The sequence below is a fragment of the Silurus meridionalis genome, chromosome 14, assembly GCF_014805685.1.
Source record: "Silurus meridionalis isolate SWU-2019-XX chromosome 14, ASM1480568v1, whole genome shotgun sequence".
Lineage (NCBI taxonomy): Eukaryota > Metazoa > Chordata > Actinopteri > Siluriformes > Siluridae > Silurus > Silurus meridionalis.
Genome location: NC_060897.1, coordinates 6,777,085 through 6,793,121, shown reverse-complemented (window position 1 = coordinate 6,793,121; position 16,037 = coordinate 6,777,085). Strand labels below are relative to the sequence as shown.

The following is a 16,037-nucleotide window of genomic DNA, read 5'->3' as shown; positions in this document are numbered from 1 at the left end:
TGAAGTCCGCAAACAGGATCCTTGCATAAGTCCCCAATTTGTCCAGATGTTAGAGGATAAAGTGCAGCACCTTCTTCACCACAGCAGATGTCTGGTGCAGAGCTCACAACATCATTAAGGACTCTTCACATCCCAGTCACAAACTGTTTCACCTCCTTCCTTCAAGAAGGAGATACAGGAACATGCGCACTAGAACCAGGTTCAGGGACACCATCACCCTACTGAACTTTACACTACAACTTTAAATCACTGTATAAACATGGCATAAAACACTGTATGTAACTTCTGTACAGTTGTACATACAATGTACATATTACATACTGTATTTGTGATACTCCTTATTCTCTACACATATTGTGCCTTACATACACTGCACTATTTTATTAATGTGTATGTATATATACCTTATTGTACATTCTGCCTAATATTACACATTTATATATATATATATATATATATATATATATATATATATATATATATATATATTTAGTGGACTTGTTTATCCAGCTTGCACATTTTTTTCAATGCCATAACCGTTTAACCCTATATATATATATATATATATATATATATATATATATATATATATATATGAATTACATGCTGTGCATATACTATTTGCACAATTACTACTTTTTGCACTTCTTGTAGACTGCATTTTGTTGCTGCGTACCTGTTCTATGCAATGAAAATATCTGTCTGTCTATCTATCTATCTATCTATCTATCTATCTATCTATCTATCTATCTATCTATCTATCTATCTATCTATCTATCTATCTATCTGTCTGTCTGTCTGTCTGTCTGTCTGTCTGTCTGTATGTATGTCTGTATGTATGTATGTCTGTCTATGTTTTACTGCATTATTTACAGACCTGTTTACTCTGTAAGCAAACTGTAGGGGGTCCAACAAGGGTCCGGTGATGTCCTTTAAATAAGCCAACACCGGCTCTCAAATTACATTATGAACACAGATGTTAGGGCAATAGGTCTGTAGTCATTAAGACTACAGAAGCTACTGAGTTACTGAGTCTGTGAGCTCATCCAGATCAGAAGTAGCAGCTTTAAAAACACTCCAATCAGTAAAAACAGGCTTGTAATGCCTGCCCTGTTTCATTGTGTCTACCTTTTTAGTCTTTACTACAGGCTTAGCAGATTTAAGTTTTTGCCTGAATGTATGTAGAAGATGAACCAGTCAGTGATCAGAGAGTCCTAAAGCAGCTCTGCAGATGTTGCTATATGCATCCTTTATTGTGGTGTAGAAGTGGTCCAAAATGTTTTTGTATCTGGTAGGTCACGTAATATGCTTGTAGTATGATAAAGTAACAGGCCGGGTTGGCAAATGTACAAAGTATTTATAAAAAAGTACTGATATTTGTGTAAAAAATTTTAATTAATAAAAAGTTGTCCAAAATTAAAATGAAATAAAGTACTGATACCAGAAAAATCTATTTAAGTACAGAAACGAAGTATTTGTACTTTGTTATTGCCCATCTCTAGTTAACCATTCAACTAGTCATCTGTTCATCTCTGAGTCACTTTAACATCTACATTATGATGGGGATTCTTAGTGCGCATGGAGTTTGTGATGTTAAATACGTCACATACGGCATACAAAGAGTAACCTGAGAAATCTTTTAACACATGTATGTGTTGACATTTGAATGTTAATTGTGGTTTTCATAGAAAAAAAATAATTATCTGGGAAATTTGTCAAAAAAAGGTAGAGAGGGGGCACCCGGATTTGAACCGGGGACCTCTTGATCTGCAGTCAAATGCTCTACCACTGAGCTATACCCCCGAGTGGATGGAAAGCCGGCTAAAGTATTTAAGTAGCTGATGAAAGATGGAAATCTAAAACACCTGTAGATATTATTGAACTGGCTTTTTTACGTAGTTTCACTTAAGATGTTATTTTTTCATACAATCCATTAGGCCCATCCGCCGAGTTTCCATATAAGGAGTTTTATTTTAACGTATTATTTTAAAAGACCCGAGCGCGCGCCCGCGCAGCTCCGTCTCCGCGCGGGAACGCGGTGCGCAGAATAGAGTGGCGTCGTGCCCGCGCTTCCGCGCGCGTCTGCTCGTTCGGTTGTGACAGACAGCGGTGCAAAACATCACAAGCCGCCGCCTGCACTGGGTTTTTCTCCCCCTTTCCTTGCTCGGATAACCTGCCTGAATCTCACACACCCCATCACGAAGTAACACCGTCGGGTTTGAATCTTTTCCCCCGACCAATCTATTTCAAAATGAATCCGCTGTGCAGTAGATGTAACCGAGTCGTGTATCCTACGGAAAAAGTGAATTGCCTTGACAAGGTAAGCTAACCTGAAGCTAAGTGAACGATGAACACGCCACAATTTCTCAGATTTTAACATGTTCTTGAATCGCATTTCTTTTTTTGAGTGGGCTTTATTTTCCTTCATTTCGGTTGGAACGGAAGCGGAACCAGTTAGTTAGTAAGCTAGCTAATGCTAAGTAGCTTGTTATGGTCGCTGTGACCGAGGGTAGCTAGCTACACGTTTTTTCCCCACCCTTTGCCATTTGTGTTCGTGCTCGCTCATTTGGCGTTACCCAAATGCGCGTTTACCTTCCTAGACAGCGTTACGCTGATTTGCGAAGTCACTTGTGTAATAGGTGAAGCTAAACCGAGGACGTTAGAGCGGGGGCGCGCCCGTGTCCCTGTGTGCGTGCGTGTACGCGCACACGGCCTCCTCCGTAGTGCTGGAGCAGCAGTGGAGTAATCTGACGTGTCACACTGTCCCTGCACTTCAAATGAAGTCCTTGACATCAACACTTGTCAAATTACGATCTTTTAATTTTGCTGCTTTCGGCTTGTTACAAAACATCTGGCCGATTTCTATTCCTCAATTCCATCGGTTGTTGTGGTACGCCTTTAGTACACACAACATACGATCATTCATTAACCAATACCCCAGATATAAACCACATGCACTTTTCTTATGGGATAACAATACTTATTTGTATATGCAAAGAGATCAGGACGGTTTTGGCAACATTAGGAAAAGCCAGCTCAGTTGCAGGCCATTGCAATAGTTTGAGACTGAACTGAAAGGAAAGAAAACACTGTAACTAAATGGCTTGGCTCCATATACAGTACAGTATCTGTAAATCCATGTCAAGTGTTAGGGGGTGATTTACATGGTGAAAAACACTGCTTTACTCTGTTAATCGAGAGCAGAGGATTCTACACCACGTCCCATTTGTTTCTACAAAATGTATGCATTTTGTATACAATTTGTTTAGGGATCTTGCAGAATTTTGTGCAAACTTGGTAACATTATCATTTCGATTTTTTTGTATAAAATGACACTTGCTTAAATGTGTGACTGAAGGTCTCAGGTTTTATGCATATCATATTATGTCTCACTTTGGAAATATAGCATTTCAGGAACATTTGTGTCTTTGTCTAATTTTTCGAAAATGTATTTTGAACCAGTTTCCAATTATTTTAAACAAATTAAGCTACGAGATGTAGTGATTTCTTATATTGTTTTATTATTAGAATTCTTTTTAACATACTTTTAAGGCCTCAGGTGATGTGTTCTATGGACCGGGGAAAAGAAAAAACGAGAAAATCAATTGCTCTCTGACAGAGCAGCTAATCGTGAATAAGAGTAATCATGAATCATGACCACTGGGGCCTCCTAAGGAGAAAGTGCAGTTTAAAGAGGTAAAAAAAAAACAAAAAGCCTCCCACATGCGATTACTCAGTGGTGATATTGAAGGAGTAAGAGATTATTTAATTACCAAGTATTACACAGGGTGGGGAATACAAGGCAAATGCAAAAGTTCAGGATGAAAACTTTTTAATATGGATTCTGATCTAGTCCACAATAATTTGGGTGTTTGTTTTTGCTTTTTAATGATGTGAATGGAAACGTCATAGGAATAAAATATATATATTTTTTAAATAAACTCTTGTCATATAATTGTCATGTAATCGGTAAACATGACAATATAATGTATTAGGTTCATGTTGTCAAATTAATAATTAAAATAATAATAATAATAATAATAATGGAACTAACCCAAGGGTAGTTGGTTAGATACCTAGTGTTCATGCCCAATTTTCTGTTATTAACACATTTTATTGTGGACTTTTAAAACATTTTGAAACTAAAAACACTGATGTGACCGAAACATTAAAACGTGTCTTAAATCTCCTCTGTTAGTGTGGATTAGGCCACTATATCAACTGGCTGGATATTAGTTTCCATTTTCAATTCGATTCACCAGTCATGTATTTACACTTCTAAAAAGGACCATATAGAAGTGTTTTATACAAGACAGATGTAACAATTTCAAAACGTTTACTTTATTGTGTGACATTTACAATTAAAGAAAGCGTTTAAGATGTAATGTGCCGTTGTATTTTGGTGACCTTGGAGAAAGCTTTGTTCCACCTATATTTTTATAGAGGATAAATGATTCATATGGTTTCTAAAGAAATCATTTAAACAACTTTATTGACTAATCGGCTACCTTGACCGTAAGTCTGATTATGTGATGTTAATTACGTCACCAAAATGAAATGAAAGAAAATGTATAGGAGAGATAGTGACCTTTTGCAAGTAACCTTTTAAATGTGATTTAGTGAAAGGTCTTTCAGGCAGTATCTCAGTCTCAGGGATTTATTGACCTGTTGTGTACCAATGGTTAACATAATTGCATGTAAAATCTGGCATGGATGACAGACCAGCTTCAACTGAGCCATCTATTTAACTTCAAAGTTAATAATTGTTTATATTAAAAAGCATAATTTATGTTTAAATTGCTAATAAGACTTGAGCCCTTACTAATGTTTAAGAATTTTTTTTCTAGTTCCCAAATAAAAGCAGCAGACAATCCTGTAGATTAAAAGGATGGAGGTTAATTCTTCTTTTGCAGAGGGAGCGAGCCTCAGCAATACAGCAGCAGTGAGTTATCACTTCAGATACTCCACAGAAGTGAGTCTGTGACCAGAGGAGCAGCTCTTTTATAGTCAGGTGTAAACTATAGAACAATTTCACATCCTACATCATATCTTGGTAGATATTAGACTAGTTAGTTCCCCGTATCATTAAACAGTTCATCTGTACAGGAACACTGACTAATAGAATCATAATGTAAAATCAGTGGTCAAAGTGTTATAAAATTCTATTTGATTAAATGATTAAATATATGCATGTGCACTTGCAACAAAACACTGTGCTGTAATGATTCTTTAAGATGACTTTCAAATTGCAGTTTAAAAAAAAAAAAAAAAACCCCAAAGTGAATTGGTAAAAAGAAAAAGAAAAAAAAGAGAGAAAAAAACGGAGGGAAGAAACACCTCCGCCTTCTCTGACTGTTCGATGCTTCTAGATGCTTTCAGGAAATGCATTGGGGAGTGGCCCTTTAGATATCTATGCCATTTCATCTGACTTCTCATTATCAATCTTGTTTATATTGAGGAACATACAGTATTCAGCTAAAAGTGTCAGTGTTTAAAATCATTTATGCTTATTAAACATACTGTTTTAAATTTTCTTTACACTTTGCTGTTGTAGTAACATTTACTTTTCAGTGGAGGCTTTCTACTAGTTTTTGGTTGTGGTTGTGGAGATTAGTTTGTTTAGCCACAAGGGTGTTCATGCAATCAGGCACTGATGATGGTTGAGGGGTACTCTGTGTTTTAATTCATTTTCATAGTGTTCAGTGGGTTAAGGTGTTATGTTCATGTGTCCGGTAAAGTCATATAAAGTATAAGATAGGTATAAATGTCTAAGAATGAATTATATTTTATTAAAAAGGTCAGAAAATACACTACAGCTACAGTATAGCAATTTTCTACCAGATCTTTGTCTTCATTTGTTTGTTGTACATTTACAGCATTTGTCATATGCACTTATGTTACAATTATTCTACAAATGAGAATTTAAGGAACTCGTTTAAGGTCTCATGAGCATCTCTGGATGTGGCAGCTGAATAGGTTGCTTGATATATTGGGCATGCAGCATTTTGCATTTAGAGCTTTATTACATTCATTATTTAGATGTAAATTGTTTGCACTGAATATGCAAATGCAAAGAATGGTTAATTTGAAAGATATAGATGCATAGGTTGAATATAGATGCATAGATTTTGTACTAGTTTTTGCATTCTCCCACTTGCGTTTCTGAAATTTATTTGTTTGATTATTTGTCAATAAGTCACAGGTTTATATCATGTGTTGTCGCTGATCTGTAGGATATTGTTAGCAAATATAAACATGATTCATGGCGTGTATTGCAAAACCTAGGATCACAAAACTATTTTGATGTGGGTTTTATTTTTTTATTTTGTTTAGCAATATGTGCAATTTCACACTTTCACTTAGTCAATATTATTAGAAAAGAAAGTTCTAGCTCTCTGCATGCTAACTGTGCATAAATGGTCAGTCAAGTGGCATGTAGTTTAAAAGGTACAGTTTTTCCCCCCTCTGTTATCTTTAAACCCTCAGGTCAGTAGTGACTCGGAAAGCTAAATATCAAAGTCCAACTTTTGACCTGGACTCACTGCAGACACTTTTGTCTATTTTTGTAGCTGTACATTCAGTTCAGTAATTCTCACCCAAGAAGTGGCACAATTCACTATAAACCGCTGAACATCCAGTGTGTTTTGGGGATTGGTAGTCCTACATCCCCCTCCCTTTTTTTCCCACTTTAACCATGTAGTTTTTTTGGCTATAACCAAAAAAAAAAAACCAATTATGCTAGTGATTTCTCACAATAAAAGTGTATATAAAAACAACAACATTGACCTCTGGTCTGTCTTTTTTTTCACTTCTTTTACTTATTACATTTTTGAACAGGGACATATCCGGAGATAGTTTAGACAGTTGGTCTGGTGGCAATTGAGTGAGATCCTCAATAATCTTTTATTATGAAATAAAAATAATGACTCTTTATATTTTCACCCTCGGTTATTTAAATGATCAGTTTTTTATGTGTATATTCATTACTGAACCATGGGGTGTAAGGTTGCTTCTATATAAACTGCACATCGTTTGCTGAATTAGTGAACTTACTTAGAGCTATGGAGGTTGGTTTCAATTGCTTACATATTTACTTTTTTATTTACCCCTCTTTCTTAGTTCTGGCATAAAGGATGTTTCAGCTGTGAGGTATGCAAGATGACTCTAAACATGAAGAACTATAAAGGCTTTGATAAGAAACCATACTGCAATGCGTAAGTATCTACAAGTTGTCTGTTCGCATTTGTGTGAAACATTAACTGATTTCCTGTTTATGGTGTCAACATGGATGTTTGGCAAAATCAGCAGTAACCTTGTAACTTCCTAATGTTTTTTTGTACGTTTCTGTTGTTTTATTTTATTGTTGTCATATTTGGTTTAATGTAGTTTTTGGAGAATTATTAGTGTTTTGAGCTTTTTGCAGCTTGGTATTAAGGTCACTAAATAATAATATAACAAAAAAATATACAAATAAATTAGTGATAAAACATTTTCATTGCATTGTTCACATTCTTATTTGCGTATCTTATGTAAATCTGGTTGACTTCGAAAATGCCATTCAAAGAATTTGCACGTCATAACCAAAACATCCTTGTTCATGTTTTCAAGTTAAACTGTAAGGTTTAGGAATTTGATGCACAGCGATATACTCGCACAAACGTAGCCTTTCTTTAAAACCTTACGCTGTCAGTGAGATAGTCATAATCTCCATTTCAAATCAGAAACCTTCACTACATTTTCTGGATTGGTAAATGTTTATCAAGAAAACTGCTACTCAAAACAGGCTTTTTAAGGTTTTTAAGATTCCAAAGTAATCAGAACTGTAATAGTAAAAATTTCATCAGTAGTACTTAATAGAAATTTAGAATATGCATTGCATTTATTTCATATATACAACAGAAAGTGTACATCAACCTTTAACTTTACGTTACTTAAATTTTTTATTAAATACTTCTACAAATGTATGTCCTGCCTACTCAGGAAATAAGTTTTTGCTATTAGACCATGATGGTGTCAACGATTCAGATGCATTATATGCTTCCTGAGGACAAATCTTTGGCTTAGTACACTGTTCCAATTTTATTGAAAATTGGAATTGAACATGTAAATTCATATGCTTGGTGGATTATTCAGTCTGAGTGGTTATTTGCAATCAGTTTTTCTGTGTATATTATTTACACTTTATTGCCTACATGTTTTTCAAACTGGGCCTTTATTAAGTAATCCTAACCCATAGTTTTACCTTACTTGTGCTGAGTAGAAATATGGGTAGTTTTAAAAAATTTAGGCTGATTTCTAATTGCTTTCTGGAATGAATGACTGTGACTGGAAGTGCAATTGCAGGTTTTAAATAATGGCTAATTCTAAGCTGTGTGTTACAGACACTACCCGAAAACGTCATTCACGAGTGTTGCTGACACTCCAGAAAATTTACGCCTGAAACAGCAGAGCAAGATGCAGAGCCAGGTAACACACACAGACATTTTCCTTCTAGCCATCAATTTAGTGATGCATATAGATACAGTCACATACCTTGGAACATCAGCCAGATGAAGACTATTCTAAGAAAGGGATTTTTTTTTTTCTTTGCTGTATGCGCTGAATATTGTTAAAGCTAAATCAAGGTTTTTCTTTTTCTGTTTTCTCTGTCCACACCCAGACACTAATACTGTAATGTCACTATATTAAGTCAGTGTGTTGACAGTATATAAAGTGTCTGTGTATTGTCATCATTTAAATAATGTATTAATCTCAGTATCCTGAAGGACACCCATTGTCTTTTTTATGTTTCATATACAAGGTTTTTAACAAAGTGACAGATCAAGATTTCTGTTACATTTGACAAAAGAAAACTTCTCCCACTATTATTAGTCTGGGTAACAGACTGATGATTCATTTCTCCTTCTTTGTTTAGCCTAGTCTGTGTCAAAAATGGCAGGACTTATTTTTGATTTCAAACACTTTTTAATTGGACAGACTTAAAACGAGAAGGAACATTGGCTGGAACGATCACTGCTCAAAAATTTGTGTTGGGTAGCTGAAATTTAAATGTGTGAATCAGTCAGTGTAATCAGTGTTTGTTACTGAAGTCTGGACAGCATTCCCTATTAATCTGATATACAGTGGAACCCGCTTATCTCGACCTCGGTTATCTCGACAACCCTATTAAGTCAACGTTTTTGAAGTGGAACCGCCAAATTCTCGCTTTGTCTTAATTTTTTATCGGTTATGTAGATTCTTTTATGTCGCCGAACCCTGATATCTCGAGCACAAGGGGAAAATTTGCCATTTAACGTCGGTTATCTCGGTGCAGCCGCAGAAGAACTCGCGGAAGTGGCGGAAAAATCAAGGCTTTACAGCTGCTACAGGTGTTGTATTGTATACTGGTGAATATCTGCTGTTAGTTAGTGCACATATGCCTTTTGTTGTTAAATGTTATGCGATAAACGGGAGGCGAAAGCCGGGCTTGGTGGCACGGAACGTGGGATGAGCAGCAAAAGCATAGAATGAACACCGGCAGGATCGGGGGGAATCCGCGGTGCGCTTTGGGAAGAAAAGCACAGCCGTTGAGAGAGTGCCGGTGGGAAGACACGTACCGGGATACACATGAGCGATAACAACGACCGCCGTGAACCAACATATACCAACAATAACGGACAGTGAGGGTGTGAAAGTTTAAATAGGAGCTGGTGATGATGCTAAACAAGCACCATATGTGCGCGATTGAAGCCCGGAGCTTCAGAGAAAGCGGTCGAGAAAGCACCTGACACGCTGAAGGGGGCCAAAGGGGGCATGGCAGGTGGATTCCTGACAGATAAACATGTACTGTATGTATTTTTATAGCATGCCTTCATTAAACAAATCGCGGCAACGCTGTTGTGTAAAAAAAAACTTCAAAAACACGTGCATGCACATTCTCATTTATTAACGCACATCATGTACATAAAGAAATTTCAAGCACGTTAATATATTGCCGCCATTTTGATTTTCGTTTATCTCGATTATCGGTTATCTCGATGTTTTTCGGCGACCCCCTAGGACATCGACATAACCGGGTTCCACTGTACTTGGTTGGAGGAATATAAGAGGGTGAAGAGATGAATCCTTGTATTATATTTATTACACAGGGCCTGTCACAGGTTTGGAAACACTGTCTTATCATTTTAGAAAGACACATGCATGTTTTTTTGGTTTATATGCAGCAAACTAGGTAATTGAATGTCATCCTTTCTTAACATCCTTAAACGCTTTACACACTTGACATCTGTTAGTTTTTTTTTAAAGTTCAGCTGAAATACTTTGCCCTACCTCTTGTAACTTGCCAGAAGTGTTTTTTTACTAGTTGGATATTTCTTTTTGACCTTGCAATCCAGTTCAGCCCAGAGCATTTTAATAGGATTTTAGCTGGGTCATTCCCTGATAACACTGTAGCCAGTTGTTTGCTTTCTAAATAGCGCTTACAAAGATTGGATGTATGCTTCAGGTCATCATCTTGTTGTTTGGTGAAGTTGGTTCCAATCAGCTGCAGTCCAGACAAAATTGCATGGTGTTTAATCTTATATAAGTTCTTATGTTAGAGCCAAAAAACGTCACATTTGAACTAATCCGTCCACAGAACTTTTTTCCACTCAGTCACTGCCCAGTGTTTTTGCCTTCAACCTCGTTTGTTGCATGTAAACAAAAAGAAGGTTCATGTGTCTCAAAAACTATAAAAGACTTAGCTGTTTCTAAACATTTAGCAGGCACATTATGGTTGTGGTGTTTTTGACCAATAGTCTTTACTGTTTTTTTTTTATGTAGCAAATTATTAAAGGTAACTTTTTTACTTGTTTAATTTATGTCGAAAGGCACTAAAACAGTTCTGGCATTACTAAAGATTGGTAAAACATACAGTTTTTACCTTTAATTTGTCACTAGTTTGGATTTTCTGCATTTACCTTAGCACCAGGATTCTGGAGATATGTTGTCTCATTCACTGTGTACTGCGTCAGCTATACATGGTTGAAAAGACAATAAAAGCTTTTGGCTGCACATTGACTGCTCTAAAAATATCCAAGTTACATTTCTATAGTATTGTCCCTTGAGAGGATATATTAAAATGGTTGCTAAAATGTGAGGGGTGTACTCACTTTTGTAAGATACTGTATATGTCAGGACAACTTTAGTTTTTTGTTCATTTCTGTGGTTAATTATAAGGTTTCAGCTTCATATCATTAAATCCCAGAATTTTCCATACAATCCCTTAACATATCCACATTACTCCGTTCAGAGATTTCTCAATAAATAAATAAGCCCTCAATCAGATTGCATTATATAATCTATTTTATCCAAACATTTTTTTTTTCAGGTTTCAAAGGAAAAACTACCATATATATATATATATATATATATATATATATATATATATATATATATATATATATATATATATAAAATATATAAATAAATTTATAGTCTGTTACTTCTAAATGTTAAATGCGTGTATATTGCAGGTGCTCTACAAGGAGGAGTTTGAGAAGAGCAAAGGAAAAGGCTTCAGTGTTGTAGCTGACACACCGGAGATGCAGAGAATTAAGAAAACACAAGACCAGATCAGCAACGTAGGTCAAACACGTACTAGACGTTGTCTTATAGACTCATACACTGTTTTCTCCGATATAAGATTTAAGGTTTAAGATTTACTAAACTTGCAAAGCAGTTACAAAGCAGTTTAACCTTGCCCTGCCAGACGCATGGCTAAAACTGTGTGGTGCCAAGGCATTTGGTTATTTCCTACTTTCTTGAGGGAGGAAATGGAGTTTAAAATCCATGTTTAAAGAAACGTATTGTACAATTCTATGTAGAATCAAAGTATGGCAAAACTCGTTCATAAGAGCATAGAATGCAAATTGAATGGCAAAGGCAATAGTGTAGAAGATATTTGGAATTGACTCCAATAAACAAATAATGATGGAAAAAGTGTTTTTAGAATAAGTCATAATTAATGTTGTGATTAAAGAATTGACAGCAAAAAATGTCTAATTTCTTTTAGGTAAACTAAGTTACACAACATTGGCATGTTTCAAAATAACATTATATTAACTTTTATAATAGTAATACACCAAAATGATCTTGCTCTTCTGATTTCTTGATTGAAGAAGCATGTAATATGGATACAGATGAAATGATAAATATGATGAGAGGCTTAGAGGACGGAAAGGAATACTAACATGGCTGATGCTGTTGATAAAGACTCTTCAAAAGATCTTTATTTTTACTCTTCTAAGGTCAACATTTCGGCCCTGTTTTCAGCACTGCTTTGCTGTGTCATTTGAGAAAGCAACGAGGTCAGCTGAAACAGAGATATGAGATGCCTATTATGCTTAGGAGCAGCAAATATCTCATGTTCTCTAGGACTGAGACTTCATCCAACACTGATGCACAAATTGTAGATAATAAAGAGCAGTTTAGAGTATGCCTGTAGTGGTTCTTTGACTTTTAATCAGCATATTAAGTTTTATCAACTGCTTGAATTGTACATGCAAATAGTACATGACAAACCTTAAATAGGGCTGATAGATATTTACAGCTTCTTGCTGCAAACTGGAATGAATAGTTGAATATAAGCATGACTCTACTACAAAAACCTCAATTTTTTCTGTTCTGATTAATCTGGTGGTTTATTATTCGCTACCTATTAATATAAATAGACTTAAGTATAGACCTTGGTCTCCCATTTGTGGGATTCAGATGACAGTGTAAAGATCTTTTAACAGTAGCTTTGTCTTGGTGTTTTACTCCTTAGTACCTGCTACAGTTAAACAGTGTGGATCTCTTATTCAGGTGCTGTTCAGTTGCATGTGTTTTATGTATGTTGTAGATTAAATATCATGAGGATTTTGAGAAGAGTAAAATGGGAGGAGAAGTTCCCCATCCACCACCTCAACATAACACAACTCCAGGTATACACAATCCTTCATTCTTACCAAACACAGTCATCACTAATTGGGATGTTTGGGCTTCTATATGGCATTGAACCTGATTTTCATTGCAAAGGAGGTACAAAATGTTACACGTTCTGCTTTTCTCTCTCAATCTTTCTTTTTTCCCCAGCATACCAACCCCCGGCTGCATCGCAGAACTACCACTATGAGCCAGAACCGGTGCGCCAAGCTGCGGCAGCTCCTCCGCCCAGCTCTGGGGTAGTTTATTACACACATGCACAAACACAAAGGTCTTTGGAACTCTTTCAAGATCTCTATCGATCAGACAGAGCAGTTCAGTTCTCTAAATGATTCAGCATGAATACAAATGCTTTTCTTTATTCTGCTCAGGGCCTAGAAAGTTTCCCCGTTTTAGATTTTAATATGATACTATTAAGGCAGTATTTTCTTCTCAGACTTCTGTTAGTCTTGACATTTCTGGTCCTTCAATATGAACCTAAAAATGTATTTCAAGTTGCAAGTTGTTATTTTCATTATTTAGTCATGTTTCAGCAGTGCAGATTGCAGGTCAATAGCTTCAGTTCAAAATATGTGATAGAAACGATATTAATACATGTGCGCATTTGTCTGTTTTCAGAAACGTTACCGAGCAGTGTATGACTACGCAGCAGCTGATGAGGATGAAGTGTCATTCCTAGACGGGGATGTGATTGTAGACGTGCAGCCAATCGATGAAGGATGGATGTATGGGAGAGTGGAACGTACTGGTCAGCAGGGCATGCTGCCTGCTAACTATGTAGAGGCCATTTAAAAAAAGTAAACAAGAAGGAGATAGAGGGAGATGGAGAGAAAGGGAATGAGAGAGATAGAGAGAAATGGATAACAGGAGGCCCAGTGCCATTCCATGTTTTAAGAGCTATTTTCTTTTCCTTATTTCTGCTTTCTTATTAACGCCATCTATGCCGATAACTCATGCAAAACACATGCGTACAAAAATTCACTTGCACAATGCTATAGTGTAGACATACATACACATGGTGTATACCCGTGTCTTGCTTGACCTGCTCTGTTTCTCTCTGCTCCCTCTTAGTTCTTGCTGTCTTGACTGTCTACCTTGTCTTGTTTTTCAGTCTTGGAGAGGTGCTGTCACAAGTGGCACTTAACGTCTTAATGACACATTCACACCCAAACAGACCTCTGAATTTTTTTTTCAAGGCTACTTTATAGCACTTCGTCAAAAAAGACATTCCTAGCCATGTCAATCATTCCTCACTTGCCATGACAATGAGAACCTTTTTTTCTTTTCTGACTGTTTTGCAGCCTGTCGCTAGGTGTAGCTATCATTCTATCCCATGTGGCATCTTAATGGTTGTGCAGTAGTGATGCTTGGACATGAGACTTCTGATCATTCCATTTGTTCCACTGAGTCTTAAAGCGTATCCATCAGACCTCATGGGTATTGTGAAACTGGAATACATGTGTATCTAAAAAGATTCTCTTACTGTGGTATCGGTTTGTGTATGGTTATAGTGTGCCTGGTGACCCTGCTCACAAAGCAGTGTTTTCATCATCTCCTTCATGTGTAACACTTCATCTCTGTGATTTCATATAAAACAAATGTACTAGCCTCTTTTATTTTTTTTTTTTTTGTTTGTTTTTGGTTTTTTTTGCTGCACATATACTGTGTAAAGGTAAAGCGGTGTTCTCTACTCCTCATAAAAACAAAAAGTAGACACATAGCACTCACCACTTACCGGAGAGCAGAACTGGAGGACCAGTGAAAGGGAAGGAGGAAGCACAATCTGTGGACCATTTTAGTGGGTTTTTTCTTTTTTTGTCTTGACACCGATTAAGCCTAGTCCTGGACTAAATATCACTGTTAGCTTCTTTGTGAAAAATGCTATAGCATTGTAGACTACGCTAAATCTGTGCCTAAGAACTATCCTCTTATGTGTTTTAATTCTTTCTTTTAGTTATGTTCAGGAACATTCCATGTGTGTTGTATGATGTATCTCAGCATGTTTATCTGCACTATTCTTTATGAAGTTATTGTTTTTTCCCTCCCCCTCCCTGTCTTTGCATATTCTCATTACCTTGTTCGTATTGTATGAGCCAGATTTGTAATGTCAGTTAATCAATATCAGTGGAATAAAACAGATCTATTTGTATATCAAGACAGGCCAGTTTGTCACAAGACAATATTCTGAACTTCTAACATATCATATTCCACCCTATGTAAAAACGAGACCAATCCTTACTTTGCTGCTTATAGTGTACAAACTATATTGAATGTCACATCAAAGATTTAACATATATGTTCAAAACAGCAAAATTAGTCTAACAAGGAACTTTTTTCGCTTTTACAAGAACCTTTTTTTTTTATTATTTCACATGTTGAATGTGATCGTTGCTTGTAAAGATAAAGCAGCTTGTCTGGTTGTCCATTACCTTAAATAATAACAGTTCAATGATTTCACTTTTCTTTGTGTTCTGTTGCTTGTCAAAACTAGTCTTCCATAATTAACACATGTAGAACAGCTAGCCTTGACCTAAATGGAAACAATTATCAATGTCACATGCGTTCCCTCTTGTTACAGTCTTCAGTTCTGTTATGATGTCTCATAGTACATACTTGTTCATCACTAGACTTTTTGTTAGTTTTTTGTTTGTTTGTTTGTTTTCTTTTAAGTTTGCACCCTGTACTTTTTTGCCACCCTTAGAACACACTGGTCTAATTAAATAAGTGGCTGTTAAAATAGCCACGGCACAGAACACCTTACTCTGAATTACTAAATTGATTGATTTATTTACATTTTACCACTGTGCATTTATTCAGTCAATCTATGATGTACACATGTATGTACAGTGTTTTCCATTGTTCTTATCTAACAACACCTCCAAAGTAACTTGAGGCTGAGGAACTTAAAATCTTTAAAAGTAGGCATCCCATTCTGAGCATCCCATTCAAAATTTGTGTAATATTAGTATGTTGTCCTGTTTTGCCTCTCTTCTGCCTCCAGTCTTTTGGGAATGCTTTCCACTAAATTTTGAAACTCAGCTGTGAGGATCTGTGCTTGTTCATCTACAAGAGCATAGGAGCATTGTCAGGGATTT

General features: G+C 36.2%; 1 protein-coding gene and 1 non-coding gene across 2 annotated transcripts; one reads left to right on the top strand and one right to left on the bottom strand.

Moving 5' to 3' along the window:
• Nucleotides 1–1,731: 1,731 nt before the first annotated feature.
• Nucleotides 1,732–1,803, bottom strand: trnac-gca. Its single transcript has one exon. It is a non-coding gene; the product is annotated as a tRNA-Cys (tRNA).
• A 246-nt stretch (nt 1,804–2,049) lies between these two features.
• On the top strand, nt 2,050–15,097 carry lasp1 (LIM and SH3 protein 1). Its single transcript, XM_046866258.1, has 7 exons — nt 2,050–2,320; nt 7,120–7,214; nt 8,382–8,466; nt 11,493–11,600; nt 12,860–12,941; nt 13,093–13,181; nt 13,561–15,097. Exons 1-7 carry the CDS (start codon nt 2,252–2,254, stop codon nt 13,732–13,734), a joined length of 702 nt encoding a protein of 233 aa, XP_046722214.1. The 5' UTR covers nt 2,050–2,251; the 3' UTR covers nt 13,735–15,097.
• Nucleotides 15,098–16,037: the final 940 nt, after the last annotated feature.